At 34.6% G+C, this 21,248-nt stretch overlaps 2 protein-coding genes and 1 non-coding gene across 4 annotated transcripts; 1 reads left to right on the top strand and 2 right to left on the bottom strand.

Annotated features, from left to right (window-relative positions):
* Positions 1–533: 533 nt before the first annotated feature.
* LOC126692903 (VQ motif-containing protein 25) lies at positions 534–1,279 on the top strand. Its single transcript, XM_050388707.1, has one exon. It carries the CDS (start codon positions 610–612, stop codon positions 1,114–1,116), a length of 507 nt encoding a protein of 168 aa, XP_050244664.1. The 5' UTR covers positions 534–609; the 3' UTR covers positions 1,117–1,279.
* Positions 1,280–6,593: 5,314 nt separating this feature from the next.
* LOC126692902 (probable plastid-lipid-associated protein 13, chloroplastic) lies at positions 6,594–13,142 on the bottom strand. 2 transcript variants are annotated; one of them, XM_050388705.1, is made up of 7 exons: positions 12,643–13,138; positions 12,057–12,178; positions 11,894–11,977; positions 11,619–11,715; positions 9,300–9,516; positions 8,502–8,554; positions 6,594–6,855 (listed from the first exon to the last, which is right to left on the bottom strand). In XM_050388705.1, exons 1-7 carry the CDS (start codon positions 12,898–12,900, stop codon positions 6,766–6,768), a joined length of 921 nt encoding a protein of 306 aa, XP_050244662.1. In that variant the 5' UTR covers positions 12,901–13,138; the 3' UTR covers positions 6,594–6,765. The 2 variants fall into 2 exon arrangements, with proteins under 2 accessions (XP_050244662.1, XP_050244663.1); XM_050388706.1 differs by lacking the exon at positions 6,594–6,855 and adding an exon at positions 8,148–8,186 and having other exon boundaries at positions 12,643–13,142.
* An 8,026-nt stretch (positions 13,143–21,168) lies between these two features.
* Positions 21,169–21,241, bottom strand: TRNAA-UGC (transfer RNA alanine (anticodon UGC)). The gene has a single exon. It is a non-coding gene; the product is annotated as a tRNA-Ala (tRNA).
* Between the last annotated feature and the right edge of the window lie 7 nt (positions 21,242–21,248).

The raw sequence follows: 21,248 nt of genomic DNA, 5'->3' as shown, positions 1-21,248 counted from the left end.
TTGAAACTAAATTTTTTTTACTAAAAGTACTGTAGATAAACGTAATAGTTAGTTGAAATAGTACAGTGAGACTTATAAATAATATCAAAAAGTACAGTGGAACTTATGAATAGTGGCAAAAATAAGCTGAATAGTAAAATAAGCTAGCTTTTTAATTTTTGCTAAACACTTTGCACTCACTTCGTGTCCGTTTGACATGATTAATTTTGTCAATTTATTTTACTATTCAGTTTTTTTTTTGCTACTATTCATAGGTCACATTGCAATTTTTGGTACTATTCATGGGTTCTATTGCATTATTCAACTAATTTTTACTTTTATTTATAGTATTTTCAGCAAAAAAATTTCAATTTCAACAAAATAAGCGAATTCCAAACAGACCCTTCACTTACAATCTGTCAGACAAGATTCATCCAATACTTGCTCCCAACAGACAGCTTATATTTTCCTTTTTAAAATTTTATATGTTGTCCTCCCAACCAAACAATCTCAAATTAACATTACTTTCCCACCTATATAAGCATGAAGCATCCCATCCTTTCTTCTAAACAAATACACCAACTTCTCCACCACACCTCTCTCTCTCTCTCTCTCTCTCTCTGCATTTCCATGGATGACATGACAAACAAACAAACCTGTAAACCCTGTTCAACTTTAGCCCATCTAGGCATGCACCGAGATTCAAAAACAATATCCAAAACCAAGCCAAAGATACGCATAATTCACATATTTGCTCCCGAGATCATCAAAACCGACGTGGCCAACTTCCGTGAGTTAGTGCAACGACTCACAGGGAAACCCATGGAAAAGGGTTGCAACAAGAAACCAAGCAGAATTCCCCGAAGAGAAGAGTCAAGAAGTGCTTCATCAGACAAGCCAACAGTACAGACAAACAAAATGGAGCTCCCATCTGGGTTTCGTAGTAATTTGGATCAGTCAAGGGAGAGAATTAAGGACGAGGAAGAAGGGATATTGTGGAATGCTGAGAAATCAGGTGGGTTCTTGGGAAGCCTTTCAGAACTAGAGGATTATATTCAAGACCTTGGTGATGAATTCCCATTTCTTCCTTTGGATGCTTCTCGCTTGCATAGCATTGAAGAAGCTCAACTTACCTAGCTAGCTAGTCAAACAAATCAAATGACTCTTCTTTAATATCTTCTTTTTTTCTTGTCTTTTTTCTTTTTTATCTATCAATGTTTGATCTCTAAGAAATTTGTTTTGATGGTGTTTAGCTAGATGGTTTCTCTAAATATATTGTATCTCTCTCTTTTTGATTTTCTGAGATTTTTCTACTTATCTGTGCTGTAAATAGAAGGGCTATGCTTCAAGGATTCTCCTTTTGCAAAGAAATTGCAGTTGATTCCATATTTCCATATGATGATAACATTTAGATGTAATCGAAGCAACTGAAAATAGTTTCTTGACTTTCGTTTTTTCTTTTCTTTTCTCAGGAAAATGCATTTAAATGTATTAGGGTTTTGTCTCTTTCATTTTCATGTGGGGACTGGCCCTTTTCTTCTCTATGTGGGCCACCTTTGAGAATTTTTCTTGGTGAATGAAGCAAGAGCGTGCATAAAAAAATATATGTGTTCTAGATATATATATAAATGTATTACTTTTCTTGCAAGACTTAGATATATCTTTCATTTATATGAGTTTATTACTAAAGTCGTCTCCCACTAACATCAATTTGCAATAACATATATATCTCAGGCACATCTTCTAAGTTTGGCAAACCCTATTGAGGATAAATGCTAGCTACAGAGTTGGCATAAGTAACACTAATCAAAATCCCATGTAATGTAATTTTTTTTTTTTAGTAGTACGTGGGCATTAATTAATCACTCATTTTTTGAGTTCACACTATACCCAATACCCACAGTAAAATGCAGTAACCATATATAGCTACAATATTAGAGTTTTTAGGAAAATAATAGGCCTAGAAATGAATTCTGCTAAATTACATGATTTCTATGCATGTGATTTTTTTTTTATTAATCTTTTTCAATATGTTCTGTAAATTTAAAGGGATGGCAGTATCAAAGAATGTTGGAAAAACATAAACACTTTTTGTAATGAAATTATGAAAACTGCACTACCGAAACCTTGTTAGTAAGTCTTGACATATCAACTATATATTTATGGAGGGTTTTCATTATAATATATATTTAAAGTAAAGCTTGCACCTCTTAATTAGCCGGTAACAGTAGCCATTTTGTTGCATTTTATTATTTGTAAAACTGATTTATTATAGGTGAGAAAAGTTAACGGATAGCCTAAAAGGTGGTTTAGGAAATTTTTTAAAAACTGAATTTTTATGAAAAATGAAAAAGTAATTGACTTTTTTTGTTACAATTTTTTATATTTTCTATAAAAGTGGTATTAAAGGTTTTTTAGTATATATTGTTCATTAACAAATGCTCAAAGAGCATCAATTAACATGACACTTTATGAATTTAAAACTTCTTTTTTTTTTTGGTTGAGAATTAACTAGAGAATATTTTATATTTTAAATTTTAATTATTTTTTGAGAAACAACTAGAGGATGAATTTGATTATACAATCTTCTCTGCCTTTGCCGTTTCTTTTTGGGGTGAGATAAAATCATGTGCTCACGCATTAGATTTGTTTGAACGACAGGTTTGATAGTGACAGATAACTTAAACAATCAACCATGACCGACACATTCATACACTATATATATATATATATATAATGAGAAAATTATAATTTATCTACTTTTAAAAGTGATTAAATGTGTGTTTCAAGCTGCAAATTATAGTGCTATTGATGATGTTTTTCTGAGATTATAAACTTATTTAGGTAAAAAAAAAAAAAAAAATGTCTTGAACTTTTCTTCTTCATTTTTTTCCCCAAAAGCAAAGTTTTCAGCCAAGTTTTAACGTTTAACACTTGACTTGGAAGCAGCGGCATGAAGTCAACATTTTTGGTAAACTTTATTCGCAAATTGCAATTTGATTCCTCCTGGGCGGCGTTTAAATTGGATTAAGTTGGCGATTACAAAATTGAAAAAAAAAATTAGATAAGGATGACGTACAGATACTAATACTATATACTATTTTGTAACTACGATGGCGTATTGTGTTCATTTCTTTTTTCTTTTTTAATGGCTGAAAAGCGATAGAATGTGTTCGTTTATCAAAGCACATTACTTAGGTTTCACATGGAAGCAAGAAATAATGCAATAACTTTGACTTACATTACCTAGATACATTGTTACTCAGTATCTTGCCCAAAAGTAAAAACAAAAATGACATAGTTTGTCTTTTTATGGACATATTTGTATATACAAGTACTGAATTGCTTTCAATCAAACTAATGGAAGAGGGAGAAAATTGGAGGTGACAGATCCACTTAAATGGACTTGACAGTGCTGGACAAATGGGCTAATAGTGAACAGATCCTATGTGAACGGACACAGGGTGGACAGATCAAAAGGCCACACAGCACTCAATCGGTCATTATGTGGTCTTCAAGAAACCCTAAATGGAAGCGACTTGCGTTTCACGACTAACCCTAGTCTATGAAGTCCCAATATGAATAGAATTCTAACATGAGGAGGATTCTGGAATATACGCACATTAATGGAGATCTTCCCTATAAGGAAAAGACTTGTTACGCAAGTATAGGAGTTTGGCTCTACACTACTATAAAAACCCAAAGACCCTCAGAAAACAAGTACGCATAATTGATCCCAGCTCTGACACTTTAGAGTTGCAAAAAGATTCTAACTTGACCTTCAAAGGGTATTCGGCCGACATCACACCGGTGTTCTCTGTAAGGCCTTTTCTTTTTGTTGCGCAGGTATTGTTGCGAGTGTGTAAGGACTGTGTGACTCACTGGTGATTTTTTAGCATTATCACTAACATATATATATATATATATATGTATGTATATATATATATATATATATTTATATATATAGATATGAGTTAGGTTCAAGTTACACATGGTGTAACTCTAAACAATGTTACACTACTCAATATATATATATATATATATAGGTAAAGTTTAGAGAAAATTGAATTAAAATTTGAAATTAGAATCCAATTTTGCACCATGTGTCTAAATTTATGTAGAGACCACACCATAATTATCTACTTAAGTTTTTTTAATCTTTGTACCAAGTGAGTTAATGAGTGCAATATACTAAAGATATAATTTAATGAACTATAAAATTGGGGGGGGGGGGGGGCGAAACCAATCACATATACTCAATAAAAATCTCCTCATAACAAAAATCACCACTACACATTCTATCTTATTAAAAATTAGAAGAGAAAAAATGATCATAAATAGTATTAAATTTAGGTAAGAATTTTAATATATGACTAATTACCTTTACTTTTTAAAAAAATTGACTAATTATTTATATTTTTATTATAAAAATTGTGTTTAATTTTAAATGTATCTATACATATATATATGTGTTAGATGCTATTTCTAAAAAAAATAATTCAATTAATTATTTATATTTTTATAATAAAAATTGTATTTAATTTTAAATGCTATGCATTTGCATGGGTTACATGCTAGTATACATAAAAGGTTTCTATATTCTACAATTTTCTTAATAAAATGTCTTTTAGTCTATCAAAATAAAAATAATAATTCATTTACTGAAATATTTTTTATAAAAAAATTCCACACATTGGGGTTGTTACAGTAATTAAATGTTAGGATGTCTACGCATGGAGAAATTATAAGGTCCTCATGGTGGACAAGTGACGTGATCCACCATTTCACTAAAAATTTCCCACCTGTTTAAAATTATTGAGTCAGAATTTTTTTTTTAAATAGAAACTGATTACTAACTCAGTAATTTTAAACAAGTGAGAGTCTTTTAATGGAATGGTGGACAGAATAACGTGGTCCACCATGAGAACTGTATAATTTATCCTATGCATGCCCACAGTACTGGATCAAATTCTTAAATTGTGTGTGGCATACTGGCATTGCAAATTCTTAAGTGTTAGAATTTTTTTTATTTATACAAGATAGAAATTTTACTCTAGTATAATCTAAGTATATATATGTGTGAAAATCTTTCCTGAAGACTTGAACCTTAGACCTTGCCCTTCACACCCCCACAAACACTTATTGAATTGCTAAGAAATTTCAGAAAATTTTTTTGACCAAAGAAATCTCAGAAAATTTTTTTGACCAAAGAAATCTCAGAAAATTAAATAGGGAAAGATGTGTATGCCCACACTACCAGATAAAATGTGTAATGCATTTATTATTATTATTATAAATTTTTGGTAAGGTGTTAAGCAGATTTAAACTTGAACCCAATCCATTATTAATTGAAATTTTTTAATCCCATGGGTCAACCCTAAATACTTAGTACTCAACAGAACCTAGTGAAGGTGTTGTATTAGGATCTCTACCTGTTTTTTGGAATAGAGATGGATTATTTAATAGGGAATATTTATATTTTTGCGAGTATAAAGTTGGTGAAAAATATCATGTTACTTAAAAGCAGTTTACTTTTTATTCAATAATGTACAATTTTTAACAATATGGTACCATATTAAAATAAAATGGTATCTTTGTCATAAATAAATCTATGGAGAGGATGATCTTATGGGGATTCTGAAAATTCAAAAAGAGGTAGGCGTATAAAATAAAAAGACCAGGAAAAATAATCACTAATAAACAATGAACAAAGTTTAACTACAAAATTGATTGTAACCTTACTCAATAAAAACTACATATTTTAAAAATCTAACCGTTAAATTGTATGTTCTATTCTTAATACACATGTCAAATTTTGTATTAATCAGATAACATTTACTATATGATTTATAAGCTTATATTTTATGTATAATTTAAATAAAATAAAAAATAAAATAAAACTTGTCATTTAAACAATTTATTAATAACATAACTATTAATTTTTATTTTTTAGAAATTTTGTAAGTATTGAGAATATAAGAAAAAGATGTAATCCAATGGTAAATTTGTCAAAATTTAACTCCAATAAAAATATATTAAGTAAGGTTGTAGTTTTAAACTATAATCAATTTTGTAATTAAACTTTATCCATGAACAATTAAATTGTTTACTAGAGTAATTACTAATTTCTCTCTCCAGGCTAAGGTAAAACTTTAAACCCACATGGAAAGTTTGTCAAAGCAGCATGTCACGTTTTAGTCAAGCTTGTTCACACTTGGATAATGTGAAAACGCTTGGTCCCATAATAAAAAAATAAAAAAAAGTGGAAACGCTTAGGAGAAAACGAGTCTTACAGATGTAAATAATCCTAAACCTACCCAAAGAAATAGCACTCAAGCATGTTCACATTTCATGGAGGCAAAGAATTGACTTTTCTTTTCCTCGTGTCTTTGATTATTAGCAAGGAACAGACTGCATTGGACCAATAACATAGCAAAGATTATGAAAAAAAAACAAATAAAAATTGCTAAAATGGTAGTGTGAAATGGAGAGCCAGACAAAAACCCACACCAGTTGTAATTGTTCTTCAAAAGACCGACACTGAAAACCACCTCTCCAATATTTACAGCCATGCACCACTCAATCTCAATCAATTAACTAGAAATTTGACATAATAGTTCCAAATTTATTTATTATTATTTTTTGTTTTAATCAAAAAACATCTATACATTGGAACAAGGAAATAAAAAGCTAGAAGCGGCTGAGAGAGATGAAATGTAATTCTTAACTCAAAATGGTATCTGATTGAAGTAGAGAAAATTTTCAGTTGTCATACAGGTAGAATTCCTAACTCTCATACTCTGCGATTGGTTCTGCAGACAAAGGAGCACTTAACCTTGTTAAAACTTCGGGCACTCCAGCAGTATCCCTTATTATCTGTGTCAAAATCAAAACCAGCAAAAGAATTCATATTGTGAGAAAAAGCAATCCCTCTTGGTAGCCATGGAATAAATCAGCTTTTGAGCAAACTGATAGATAATAAGAGAATATGGTGGTCATACACGTTATGTCTGTCACAAAGCCATTGGTTACTACCCCATCTCTAAAAAGTTAGGCATGGAAGCTAAAATTCTACATTCCAGGGTTTAATCTCCCACTTCTCTTTTTCTTTCAAAATAAAAAATGTATGTGGCTTTCAATCTGATTATTGAGAAGCAAAAAAGGGGTCAAATGTATTTTGACTTTTGAGGCCTTATAACATCACTAGATATAAATCATATAATTAATTAGATTGAATTTCAAATTAATATCATGTAGTTAGTTGGATCACTAATTTAAAAAATACAAAAATAAAAAAAATAAATAAATTTGTAATTGTTAGATCATTTGTTTTTTAATGCACTCCAAACAGCAATCAACTCCCTTCAGAAAAACAGATAAAAGATGAAAGCTAATGAGGCTAATTTATTCTTTTTACAACATTATTAAATGTACGATAATCACAAGAGATGCAACAAGCTCACAGCGTGGGGCATTTACCATTGACTTGACTATGAAGTGTTTGTCATATGAAAACGAACTGGACGGTAAAGGTTGCTATCAATTAAGCATATGCGGTTTTAGGTTGCAATCGTTCAAGAAGATCATGGGCAAAAAAAAAAAAAAAAAAAAACTAACTAAAGCAAGAAGGGAAACATTCAAGTGAAATTGTTCGATCATGCTGAAAAAAAGGTGAAACAATATTAAAAGCCAAAATAGGAAATGGAAAAGGAAACAAAAAAGAAAGAAATAAATAAAAAATTTAGAGTAATGACTCTGTTTTCCCCATCCATCAAAAAAAAAGCTCCACATTTTACCTTCAGGATTGGTCCCATAGAAAGGGGTGGCTTGGTGCTCCCTTATGCACCCCCCACCCCAAAAAAAAAAAAAAAAAAAAAGAAGCAAATGAACCATTTTTATACAAAACACCATATTCAGCTCATCAATTAAAGCAAAGATTAAGAACTCTAATCACATGCCCCAATTGTTTCAGGAAAAAATATTTTCTAATATTTGGTACAACAAAATATGAAAGCCAATTAAAAACATTTTTTTGTGGTCAAGGTAAAACAATTCAAAAGGTTCAAGATCTTTTCTGCCATTCCGTTGTGCCCTCACCCTCTCCACTCCTTCAGATTGCCAACACCAACATTACCATACCACCTCCCACACTACCACCCACTGTCTCCAGTGCCACCACACCATCACTGCAGCCACCACCACCATGCCTATGTGAATTATTAATGATTTCCCGTGTGAGCCAATGGCAAAATGTTTTTGAGATCATTTTCAGAATCACAATGAAACACAATTAAAAACAAGTCATTTTTCCAGAAATTTATATATTTTGCACAGAAAACATTTTCCACCAAGACCAACAGAGTGTAAGTTTGTTTTAGTAAGGCAATTTCAATGGAAATTGATTTCATCCACACTATCATCTACTTCTGCAGCACCATAGTACACCAATATTGTAAGGGAAGCACGTGCATAAATAGCATTTAAATTCATCTAAGGAGAAAATGCCCTATAAAAATACTTACAAGTATTTCCTCGTCAAGATAAGAAATCATAAATAGTCTTTGGAAGGCTCCATCTGCTCGTGTAAAAAGAAGAGCTTAGCATGAATTCATTATGGGTCAGATAAACATACATATAAAAATATAATAATTCATCATTTGAAATTTGAATTATTTTTTCCAAATAAATTAATTAAAAATTTATCATTTTTAACTAGGCATTTGCAGGGAGTACCACCCAATTCCACAAAGAACTAAGAATCGCAAACATCGGTTAAATGTGAAAAGTTTCTTAGGGCTTTCTTGTGATAGAACTCCAAAAGAAAACTGTCAATGGGTTTTCTTTATCAGTAGTGTATGTGTGGATGTCTATACATATGTATCACATTTTCAATGGGATATAACATTCTAAATGAAAATCTCAGAGGATGTATACAGGTTCTAACACCTCAGGCTGGTTTTGCATGTTCAGTTTAAGCCTTTATTTACAACCCCAGCCAAGGTTACTTGTAGCCACACATAGAATGACAAAGAGGATAGTAGGAAGATTTAAACAATCAAGATGATATACTGTTGAGTACAACAATTGTTAACGGAAGCATAAAAGTCATTCACTAGCATTTTTCTAGCCCAGATCATCAACTGCTTCAATTTTCAATTATAGTAATATATGTTACACTTAAAACAACCAGATTAGTTGAACTGTCAATCTCTCTGGACTGACTTACTCATTGGATTTGTAGAAGTGAAGACCTTAGAGGTTTGTTTGTCCAATGACAATAGAAAGAAATAATTAAATTAAAAATTAAAAAAAGAGCTTACTAAGAGGAATTGTCAGCCCACTGGAAATGACATCCCGAATAGGAACAGGCATTTGTTGCATTGTGTTAACTGCCTGGCCAAGTGCACCTTTTAGCTGTTCTGGTACCGTTTCTTCAATAACTGTTGGGGACTCAAGAATCCCTTCAACATATTCCTCCTTCATTCGTAGTGGTCCCTCCACAGATAACCTGGTGGAAAGAATAAATTTGCTTTCTATCTGCATTTCATCATAGAGCAGTCCACTATAAAAGCTCCAAAAAAATTGAAAATGAGAAAGTTTGGACTAGATACAGACATACAGTGGCACAATTGAGATGCCTGCATTACCTCATCTCTTAATTAGACATTACGAAGAAATTATCACTCTTAGAAATCAAAACTCTGAACATTGGGTTTTATACAACCTCATGGATATTGCAACCAATCAATAATATTTCTTGTATACATCTGAAAGTTTTTATTTCTCCATGAATGCACAAGCAAACGGAAGTGAGCTTCTAAGGTTATGAATGAGGACAAGATCTAAGCACAGGTGACTGGAATTCTTAAGATCACCTTTGATTGATAGTTTCTCAATAATGGTTACTTGAATGGACTGGAAAACAAATGATCCCAATCATAAACCAACATGAAAAATTGCCCATATGTGCCCCAAAGAAGAAAAGGAAAAAGAAGCAAACCATTTTTCCATTAAGCAATCAGCTAATCTTGTAAATCTGTTCCAAAAATAATTGCAGAAAGTAAGCCAATGAGAATTGCAAAGGAAATTATAACATGATCATATAATCTCCCCAAAGAATGCCATAAAGGCTTTCTCTGTCTCTTTTTTCCTTTTTTCTTTAATTTTTTAATTTTTAGCATGAAAGGATCTGTTTAATTCAAGTCTTAAGGGTTGTCTAATTTCATGAGTTCCACTTGAAGCTCAAACCCAAAGGCCCCAGTTAATATATTCAAGCCCCCTATATTTGTTGGTATATAGACTATTTTTTAAGGTCCTGGTTTAAAATACTACTTACAAATTCCACTATTTTTCATTTTCCTTCTTTCTGTTTCACTAAGCCACTCAATCAGATTTGATTCCAAATATGCATATCAGAAAACCACTTAAACAAAGATGCAAATAACTTTCTTTGTTTTATGTTTATATATATATATAATCAGCAATCTTTTATTGCTTATTAAAAAAGGTAACAATTTTTATTAAATCAAAAGAAAGGCATAAGCCCAAGTATAATAAGTTAAAAAGGAAACAATCTTGACACAACCATCCATTCAAACAAGGATTTGAGGATCATCAATTTCAGATCCAATAGAGTTTGTTCACATCCCTCAAAACTTCTAAAATTCCTTTCCAGCACAGTGAGGAATCGCCTTCCAATGTTCTATGCACTGATGTCCACCAAAACCGCCTTGCCAACCAACTCTATTACTCCTTTAGAAATAACCCACTGAAGCCCAAAAAGGCTAAAAACCATAGACCACAGCTCTCTAGCAAAAGAACAATGAAGGAGTAAATAATCAACTATTTCCCCATTTCTCTTGCACATGCAACACCAATCTACCACGATAATATGTTTTTTCCTAAGTTGTCCACAAGAAAAACACAACTCTTGTTGGGATTAAGTTTCCAAATGCTTTTCCAGGAAAAAATCACTCCGCTATTTTAGGACAAAAGCTCTATGGTAGGACTTAACCTCAAGCCCTCTTTGTTTAGATGGGGTACAATAAAAACTTATCTTCTCGCTAAAGTAGAGCAAACTAAGCCCAAGAAAGATGATAAACTTCTCTTCATATGAATGTCAATTCATGTTAATTTTATTTGCTGCCATATTTACTCTTAAGTTAAAATCTCAAAACACCAAGAAGACAAGAACTAAGTGCATTATGGGCATAGTTGAATCACAATTTTGTTTACAAGTTGGGAGTTTCCAAGCATTTCTCCCTTTATACCACTAGCAAGAACTTGAGTAAGAACTTTACCTTATAACTGCATGTCCAATTTGTAATATAGTTCACATAGAATGAGTTGCTCAGGAATAGATAACACTTACAGATACTAAGGGGTTGTTTGGTACATCATTTTAAACACATATTTTCAGTTTTTAAACAATATTACACGCATTTACACCCACCTTTTTACCCACATGTATTTCTAAAAAAACTGAAAACTGTTGTTTAAACACACGTACCAAACGAGCCCTAAGCACTCAATTACGTTTGGCATCAGTTTTATAATTAAAAGCGAAACGTTCTTTTTTAGATACTAAATGGCAAAGAAACTTCCTTGCATGAATAATAAATTTGTGCAAACTTCCTTACCGAGTTCAATAATTTCAAGTTCGCTGTAATCTTTGCATATCCATCCTTGATCGCCACGTCCATTTTTGACAAATTAGCCAAAGTCGAAGGAAATCTCCTACAACAATGCAGAAATCAAGCCAGTGCTATTAGCCACCATAAAATTTGACCAACTTTTAAATGAAAAAATTTAAGGTTTTTACCATCACATCCCAAGGCGGCAAGCCCCAACCAAAAAGGGAGAAAAGAAAAAGTTTGAAAACACATTAGAAGTTGATCAATAAACAAGTACTCACTCGAATAAAATTCTAGCAGCAAATAATCCTGGACTTCCAGACCCAAACCACTCAAAATTCCATCTACCTTCCAGAAAGGGCGACCTGGATAGCTGAGGAAATGAATTAGCATCTCACACTAAATATATACAACTGAAAATTCCTTGTTCAAATGGGCACCTACGTTGTTGGTCTAGGCGTCGGATTGAGCCGCTCCAGACCAGTTATCCTCTCATTCACATCAATGCGCTGCATTTCCGTCGTCTTACCAGTTACTAAGGCTTCAAAACCCCCAGAATCTTTAAACTGAAACCATTGTTCCACAAACAAATACCAATGAGCTTGAGCATTTGCAAAATACCCAAATGTCCAGAAAATCAAATATTTACCAATGTAAAAATTGAAATTAATATAGGTGCCTTTAAAATGTTTACCATAGTGCCAATTTCAGAGTATGCCTAAAATTTTCAAGTTAGTTCATTTCCAAATATTTTCTAAGCAATCAAGCAGAGAGTAAAGCTAGCAATTTTGTACCTACTAAATGAACTGAAAACAAAACTTATGAAATCATATATTACAAAAATAAATAAATAAATAAATCAAATCAAATCAAATCAAATTGAAGAACAAAATAAAATTATAACATATCTAGGAACCAATTTGAACAGTAAAATCATGGCACAAAATAAATTCAAATATTAAAATTAAAAAAAAAAAAGAAAGAAAAAGAAAACAATGGTTTTGTAATATAGAAAAAACGAAAGACTCACGGCGAGAAGAAGGGATTCTTTAGCGGAAAGCCTCTCCATTTCCTTGGCATAGGCGGCGGGAGCTCCTTGTACGGCCTGCTGAACCATAGCTCTGCAGGCGAATCTCCGGCCAACGCGTTTCCGGTGAGTCTCCGGCGACTTAGCAGCGAATGAAACCAGCGGCGGAGAAGGTGTGAAAGAGGCAGACGAGTACGGGTTGCGAGTACGGATTGCAGAGATTGCAGCAGGGATTGAGGCTTGTAGTTGTACGGACGCCATTGAAATTTGAAGGAAGAGTGAGTGAGTGAGCGAGCGAGCGAGTGAGTGAGAGAGAATTCTAGGTTTTTATAGAACGGTCAACAACAACAACAGTGAATGGTGAAGTTCAAATTTGGTTGTAGTTTTGACATAATTAAATTTACACCAAACGTCTTTTTTTCTTTTTTTAAAGCTACACCAAACGTCTTGCCGGGAAAGGGAATATTGAAAAGGTAGGTTGAGACTTTTAGAGAAAGGTTCCAAAGAATGGTGGTTAAAAGTTGTGATGTGTTTTGCTGATTTTGGAAGGGTTTCCTGTTATTATCTTATTATTATTATATATACAATCATATTTACACTTGTTGTGACTATTTAAAAACAACATTATTGGTTAAAATAAATAAAAAATAAAAAAACAACAACATTATTGGGATGTCTCCTATCTTCTACAAAAAAAATATTGGGATGTTGTTGGCCATAATGTAACAAAGTGTGTTCTAGATATTTTAAATTCTAGTTTGATGCCCTATTCCTTGAATGAAACTTATATTTGCCTGATACCAAAAGTGAATAGCCCCCAGAAAATTTCGGAGTTCAGACCGATTAGCCTTTGTAACGTCATTTACAAGATAGTGGCAAAAGTTATTGCTAATAGACTTAAACGAATTCTGCCAAGGGGTCATAGGCAAAGCTCAGAGTGTTTTTGTGCCAAGGAGACAGATCACAAATAATGTGTTTGTAGCTTTTGAGACGATGCACTGTATAAACATGAAACGGAAAGGGAAGAAAGGTCTTATGGCAGTCAAGCTTGATATGAGCAAGGCGTACGATAGAGTTGAATGACGATACTTGGAAGGGGTGATGAGGAAGATGGGCTTTCAAGAGAAGTGGATTCAGCTGATTATGATGTGCGTGAAAACGGTGTCCTACTCGGTGTTGATCAATGGAGAACCAAAAGGAAAAATAACTCCTACAAGAGGCCTTCGTCAAGGAGATCCTATCTCTCCATACCTATTCTTGTTGTGTGCGAAGGTTTTGGCGGAGATGATCCAAAATGAAGCTAGCATGGGGCGGATTGAGGGAGTAGCAGTTTGTAGAGGAGCTCCCAAGATCTCCCACCTCTTCTTTGCGGATGATAGCATCATTTTTTGCCAGGCAACATTGGAAGAGGCCAATAGGGTGAGCCAAGTCTTAAAAGAGTATGATAAAGAGTATGGGCAAAAGCTGAATAAGGAGAAGATATCTCTCTTTTTCAGTAAGAATACTAGAAGTGATGTGAAGGAAGGGGTAAAAGAGCTTTTTGGGGCACAAATTATAAAATAGCATGAAAAGTATTTTGGGCTACCATCATTAATGGGGAGAGAGAAAAAGAAGGCCTTCAATCATATTAAGGACCAAGTGGGAAGGAAAATCGCGGGATGGAAGGGTAAATTGCTGTCGAGAGCCGGAAAAGAAATTCTTATCAAAGCGGTCAACGAGCTGCCCCGACATACACTATGAGCTGCTTTAGAATCTCAGACTCCTTGTGTAAGGAGTTAAATGCAATGGTTTGGAATTTCTGGTGGGGGCAGAAGGAAAATGAGAGGAAAATGGCATGGGTTTTATGGGAAAAGATGTGCCAGAAAAAGAAGGATGGGGGGTTGGGTTTTAGGGACCTCAAGGCCTTTAATTTAGCCCTTTTAGCCAAACAAGGATGGCGAATAATCCAAAATCCTGACTCTTTGCTCCACAAAATGCTGAAAGCAAAATACTTCAAAATGTCATGTTTTATGGAAGCCCAGTTAGGAAACAACCCCTCATATACATGGAGAAGCTTGATGGAATCCAAGAGCATCATTGACAGAGGATTGAGGTGGAGTATTGGCAATGGTAGGAGAGTCAATGTGTGGCAAGATAGATGGTTACCTACTCCTAGTTCCTTTAAAGTTGTCAGCCTAAGAAACCAAGGCACAACGATAGAAAGAGTGGAACATCTTCTAGACAAGGATAGGGGTTCGTGGGACATTGAGAAGGTGCGAAATACTTTCCTCCCCTTTGAAGCAGAACTTGTTTTGGGAATACCAATCAGCCCGAGCCTTCCATGTGATTCTAGAATATGGGCGTGGTCTAATAATGGGAGATTCACAGTCAAGAGTGCGTACGAGATAGCTCTCAAGGTGCTGTGTGAGGCAAAGGGGAATGATGTCCATAGGGAATGCTCTGATTCTTCTAAAATGGTTGAGACATGGAAGTCAATATGGAAGCTGGAATGTACAAGTAAAATAAAATATTTCCTGTGAAGAGCTTGCAAAAATATTTTGCCCACAAACTACTGCCTTGCAAAAAGGAAGGTGGGCAAATGGGAGAACTGTGCTTGGTGTGGTGAGAAGGAAACATCAAGTCATGTGCTTTGGGACTACAGAGTTGTTGCTGATACTTGGAAGGAATTGGGTTTGAAGCTCACCAGTTGGAAAAATTCCCATTATGATTTTCTGGATGTTTACTGGAGACTCAGGGAAGAAGCAAAAGGGTTAGACTGGAATATTTTTGCAACAATTGCTTGGGGCTTATGGAATAATCGTAATTTATTCAAACATGAAGGAAAATGTAAGTCAGCAAGAGTCCTTGTTTGTGAAGCATCCAGGTACACAAAGGAGTACAGGCAAGGTATGGTCAATACTAGACACACTCCCAAGCAGCCTCCTTAGTTGGGTTCTCAATGGAGTCCTCCTGAATGTGGCTGGTATAAAATAAATGTGGATGGGGTAGTCTTTAAAGAGGAAGGGAGTTGTGGTGTGGGTGTGGTCATAAGAAACAAAGAGGGCTGTCTGATGGGGGCGATGAGTAAGAAACTCCCATTCCCGTTGGGCCCATTAGAGGCTGAAGCCCGGGCAACAGAGGAAGGAATCATTTTAGCTTGGGAGTTAGGACTAAGCAAGGTGGTTGTGGAGGGAGATGTGAAAACCATTATGGTGGCCCTCACGAAATCAGCTCTTGTGGCTACTCCAAGCTCGATACAGATGGTGGTGGAGGGTGCTAAGCTTAGGTTGCAGAATTTCGTGGCTTGGTAGGCTTTGCATATTCACAGGAACAGCAACACAGCTGCACATGCGCTGGCTAGACATGCGCGTAATGTAATGGACTATATTACGTGGGTGGAGGACACTCCCCCAATGATTTTAAAGAATATTCGTATGGATGTAATTTCTATGGGTTTATCCTACTATCAATGAAAGACTTTCAATCTTGACCATCAAAAAAAAAAAAAAAAACAACATTATTGATGAATGCTCACATCCTATGAATAAAATTGAAGAAGAGTTATCTCCGATCCTTGAACATATAGCTACTTATGAATGTAACAACAATTAACAAGTAGCTACTATGTGATCTATAAATGTGGCTTCCTAGATCTTTGTTATGAGGGATCTCCCTATACATGGTAGAAGCACTTCTCTGGTGGACATTCTCTTTGGGAGAGATTGGATCGTGGCCTAACAACAAATGACTGGTTAATGAAGTTTCCTAGAACGAGAATAATCCATCTATCTTCTAATTCATCAAACCATTGTCCTTTATGGATTGTTCCCAATGGATTGGATGTTGCAACAACTACCAAGCCTTTTCGTTTTGAGAAAATGTGGTTCTCAGATCTGGGTAGTTCAAATGTGGTTGAAGTGGTGTGGTCTTCCAACACCATCACTGATCCATCAACTAAGATTATGAGGAAAATGAAGAAATGTGGAATGGAGTTAAAAAGGTGGAGTTGTGATCACTTTGGGAACGTGAGAAAAGGGTTAGCAAAGAAGAGGAGGTTGCTGGTTGAAGCAAAGAAAGAAGCAATGCAATCTGGTCAAAATCATCGAGTTCGAGAACTGAAGAAAGAGAAAAATGAGGTCACTAACAAAAAGAGTAGAATGTGGTTTCAACAATCCAAAGTCTTATGGGCAACAAATGGTGATAAAAATTCAAAATTCTTTCATAGCTGAGCCACTCAAAGGAAAAGAAAGAACTCCATCAGAAAAATTATAGATGAATCTGGCAACTGGACTACAAATACTGAGCAAGTATTTGAATGCTTGATCAAGTACTATCAAGATTTATTTACTTCGGCCCAATCACACTAGTATGGAGCAGCCACTAATTCGATCCAAACTATAATTAGTGTCGAGATGAATGCCCAATTATCATCAAAATTCAAAGCATAGGAAGTACAACAGGCGATCAAGCAAATGGCCCCTCTCAAAGCACCAGGACCTAATGGTATGCCCTATTTATTTTATCAGCATTATTGGAATCTAGTTGGTGATGGTGTATGCCAATATATTCTTCCTTTCCTCAATAATGCTTTCTTACCTGAGCACTTAAATCACACTTTTATCACTCTCATCCCACAAAAAAAAAGGGTCTAGAATATGCTTCAGAGTACGGACCCATAAGCCTTTGTAATGTCCTGTATAAGATTTTCTCCAAAGTTTTGGCAAATAGATTAAAAAGACTTTTGCCAAAAATTATCACAGAACACCAAAGTACCTTTACCAAAAGTAGACTTATCTCTAATAATATTTTGGTAGCTTTTGAATATTTACAAAGCATGCAGAGACATACAGGGAAGGATGACTACATAGCTATTAAACTTGATATGAGCAAAGCCTATGATAGGATGGAGTGAACATACCTAGAAGTAGTTATGAGGAAGATGGGGTTTATGGAGCAATGGATTAAACTTACTATGTTATGTGTTTCCTCAATTTCATATTCAATCCTTGTCAACGGTGAACCAAAAGGTAGGATTATTCCATCCAAAGGCAACCAAAAGGTGAACCCACTCTTTCCTTTCCTTTCCCTCCTATGTACATAAGGCTTGCATGGTCCCATCAGCAAAGCTTCTAATTAGGGTGATATTCGAGGCTATTCCATATCCAGAAATAGCCTTCCTCTGACTCACCTCCTTTTTGTAGATGATAGTCTTTTTGTTTTGCAGGACCACCATTCAGGAGTGCCAAAAGGTGTTGGATATTCTAGATAAGTATGGTCATTCCTCGGGGCAATAGATAAATAGGAGCAAAACCACCCTCTTTTTTAGCAAATCCACTTCTAAAGAGCTTAAAGATCATATCAAAATAGCCTTGGGTGTCCTCGAAATTAGGCAATATGAGAAGTACTTGGGATTACGATCGCTTGTGGGGATAAATAAAAAGATAAGCTCCAATTACATTAAGGAGAGGGTGTGGAAGAAGATTCAAAGGTGGAAAGAGAAGCTTTTGTCTCAAGCAGGAAGAGAAATTATGATTAAAGTAGTGGTTCAGGCCATCCCAACCTACACAATGAGTTGTTTCAAACTCCCTGTGGGTCTGTGTTTAGAGATTGAAAGCCTCATTTGAAAATTTTGGTGGGGTCAGAAAGGAGATCAAAGAAAAATTCACTGGGTTAGATGGGAGACTCTTTGTCAACCCAAGTCTAAAGGTGGTATGGGCTTCAAGGATTTAGCTTTATTTAATGACGCCCTATTAGCTAAACAGGCTTGGAGATTACTACACCATAAGGAGTCACTCTTTTATAGAGTCTTTAAATCAAAATTCTTCCCCAATTGCATGATAATGGAGGCCTCTGAGTCTAGTATCGGCTCCTATGCATGGCATAGTATCCTTAAAGGTCAAGATGCCCTCCTAAAGGGTGTTAAATGGAGAGTAGGTAATGGGGAATCCATTCGGGTGTGGTCCAATGCATGGCTTCCATCATGTGATCACTCAAATATTTTATCTCCTACAGTTGATGGTTTTGAGGAAATTAGAGTGGTTGACCTCATTGACCCGAGAGTGAGACAATGGCTCAAATATTCTCCACAGATTGTTTAATCCACAAGAGGTTAGTTTGATCAAGAGCATCCTAATTTGCAGTGCCAACACCGAAGATAAACTCATTTAGCCATATACATCCTCATGTCAGTATACTGTACAATTGGGTTATAGAGTTTTGGCTAAAGAAAATGCTATAAACCCACCCAATGAGCACTTGAACCCAAGCAATGAAGTGTGGAAGGTAGTATGGGGTATGGTCATGTCAAATAAAGTGAAGAGTTTCCTATGGAGAGCTTGTCGAGATGCCCTGCCAACGAAGGTGAATTTTAAGAAAAGGAAAATCATACCAATGGACACCTGTGAACACTGTAATGGAGAACCCGAAAGTGCATTGCATGCCTTGTGGAAATGTCCTGGACTGTCACAAATTTGGAGCTCTCTTCCTGAGTTAAAGTTGCAGCAATCACATAATTTTTCATCTATCCCGAGCCTCATCACACATGGTTAGAAGGAAGGAGACTTACTAGAAAAAGTGGCAATGATATTATGGACTATTTGGTTTTGACGAAACCAAATAGGGGTGAAGAACTCAAACTATCCTATCTCGCAGGTCACTACGAATGCTATGCAGGCACTTTAGGATTTCAAGCGAGCCAACTTCATGGCCTCAACCTAGATCCTTGCTCAAACAGCTCAACGAGTCAGGTGGTCCCCTCCTCCACAAAACTCTTTAAAGACCAATTTTGATGGGGCAACCTTTAGGGACATCGGCAAAGTAAGAATAAGAGTGATCATAAGTGATGGTGAGGGTCAAGCTCTTGCATCTCTATTAGAACAGATTCCACTGTCTTTATCCTTGGACGTGGTTGAAGCACTGGCAGTTGCTCGGGCCATCTCTTTTGCTCTAGAGATCTGGTGCTCCTTATTCATCCTGAAGGGTGACTCAGAAGTGGTGATTAGAAATCTCAACAAAGATGAGAGCTCACTCTTAGAGATAGGCCATATTTTAGAGTCAACAAAAGCTATGACAGATCCTAATTGTGTATCTTTTTCACATGTTTGCCAAGTTAGGAACTATGTTGCTCGTAACTTAGTTAAACATGCAAGACATGTTAGTGGTTATTCAGTGTGGATGGAGGATGTTCCTCCGCACCTCAATTCTGTACTCTTAGTTGATTTGGGCTAATTCATTTCAATAAAATCATAGTCTTGATTCTAAAAAAAAAAAAAAAAAAAAAAAAACCAATTAACATCACTATTGAACACGTAGTCATAAGTGAATTACAAGTTAGACCAATTTGTGAATCAAAGAAGAATGAATTGCTCGAGTTTTTCAATGACACATGGGGGTCAATAGCCAATTTAGATACAATTGATTGCCAGTTGTGAAATTATTGCATAACAACACGTAGACACGTGTCATCCCAGCATTGATTATTGCAGTTGTCACTTGCCATACAAAAGTCAGACCAATTTGCGAATCAAAGAAGAATGAACTGCTCTTGAGTTTTTCAATGACACATGGGGGGTCAATAACTAGTGGTGGAGCCATATGTATACAGAATTTTTAATTTTTTACAATTTAGGTATATTTTATAAATATTTAAAGGTTATATGGAAAAAAATAGGAGTTCCCCCCCCCCCCCAAAAAGAAAGTATTGATCAAATATTCTAGTAATTTTTCTAAAAAAAAGAGAGTTTAGAGTTAATATACAATTGCAATAGAATGAAATAATTAAGTAGTAAGTTTTGTGAGTAAATAGTGGAAGTGTGGAACTCCTAATTTTTAGCTCAATGTCAAAACCTATTAATGCATTCAAATCATTCAACATTGATAATATATGCAATTTGGTTGAAATTTCCTATTCTCAAGATTTTATCAAGAAAAAAAAAAGCTCATATGAGACTTCAATTATAAAATTATGATTTTGATTTGTCAAAAATAAATAAAGTTTTGCAAACAATTTATGTATTAAAAAGGAAATTATGAATAATTTTGCTATAAAAATAATAATTGATGATGTTTATTACTTGAAGTATTATTGTTAAGCATGATTTTGATGGAAGATACTATATTCATTTTTTTTTCTTTTTTTGTTCTATATATTTGTAATTATACAATGTTTGTATACTTATTAGAGTTTAAGAATATTATAAGTTTCTCACCTCAAAAAAAAAAAAAAAAAAGATTATAAGTTTCTCTTATAAAAAAGATTTTGTGTCTAAGTGTGTATATATAGATATTAAAGTTGATAATTTTGTGCATATGTACATAACTTACTTTAGAATAAGAAAATTAAAAGTTATATTTTCATACACATATATATTATGTGGATATTTTTAGGGAAGTGTCTATTTGTGATTTGAGCTCCGTCATTGTCAATAACCAATTTAGATATAATTGGTTGCCAGTTGTGAAATTATTGCATAACAACACGTAGACACGTGTCATCCCAAGAACGATTATTGCAATTGTCACTTGCCATACAAAACAAAAAAGGAGGAAAACTGGAGATGCGGGGTATCGAACCCCGTACCTCTCGCATGCAAAGCGAGCGCTCTACCATGTGAGCTACATCCCCATATTTT

Source organism: Quercus robur, chromosome 7 (genome assembly GCF_932294415.1).
Source record: "Quercus robur chromosome 7, dhQueRobu3.1, whole genome shotgun sequence".
NCBI classification, from domain to species: domain Eukaryota; kingdom Viridiplantae; phylum Streptophyta; class Magnoliopsida; order Fagales; family Fagaceae; genus Quercus; species Quercus robur.
The sequence above is the reverse complement of the archived record's forward strand: the minus strand, read 5'-3'. Positions and strand labels throughout refer to the sequence as shown.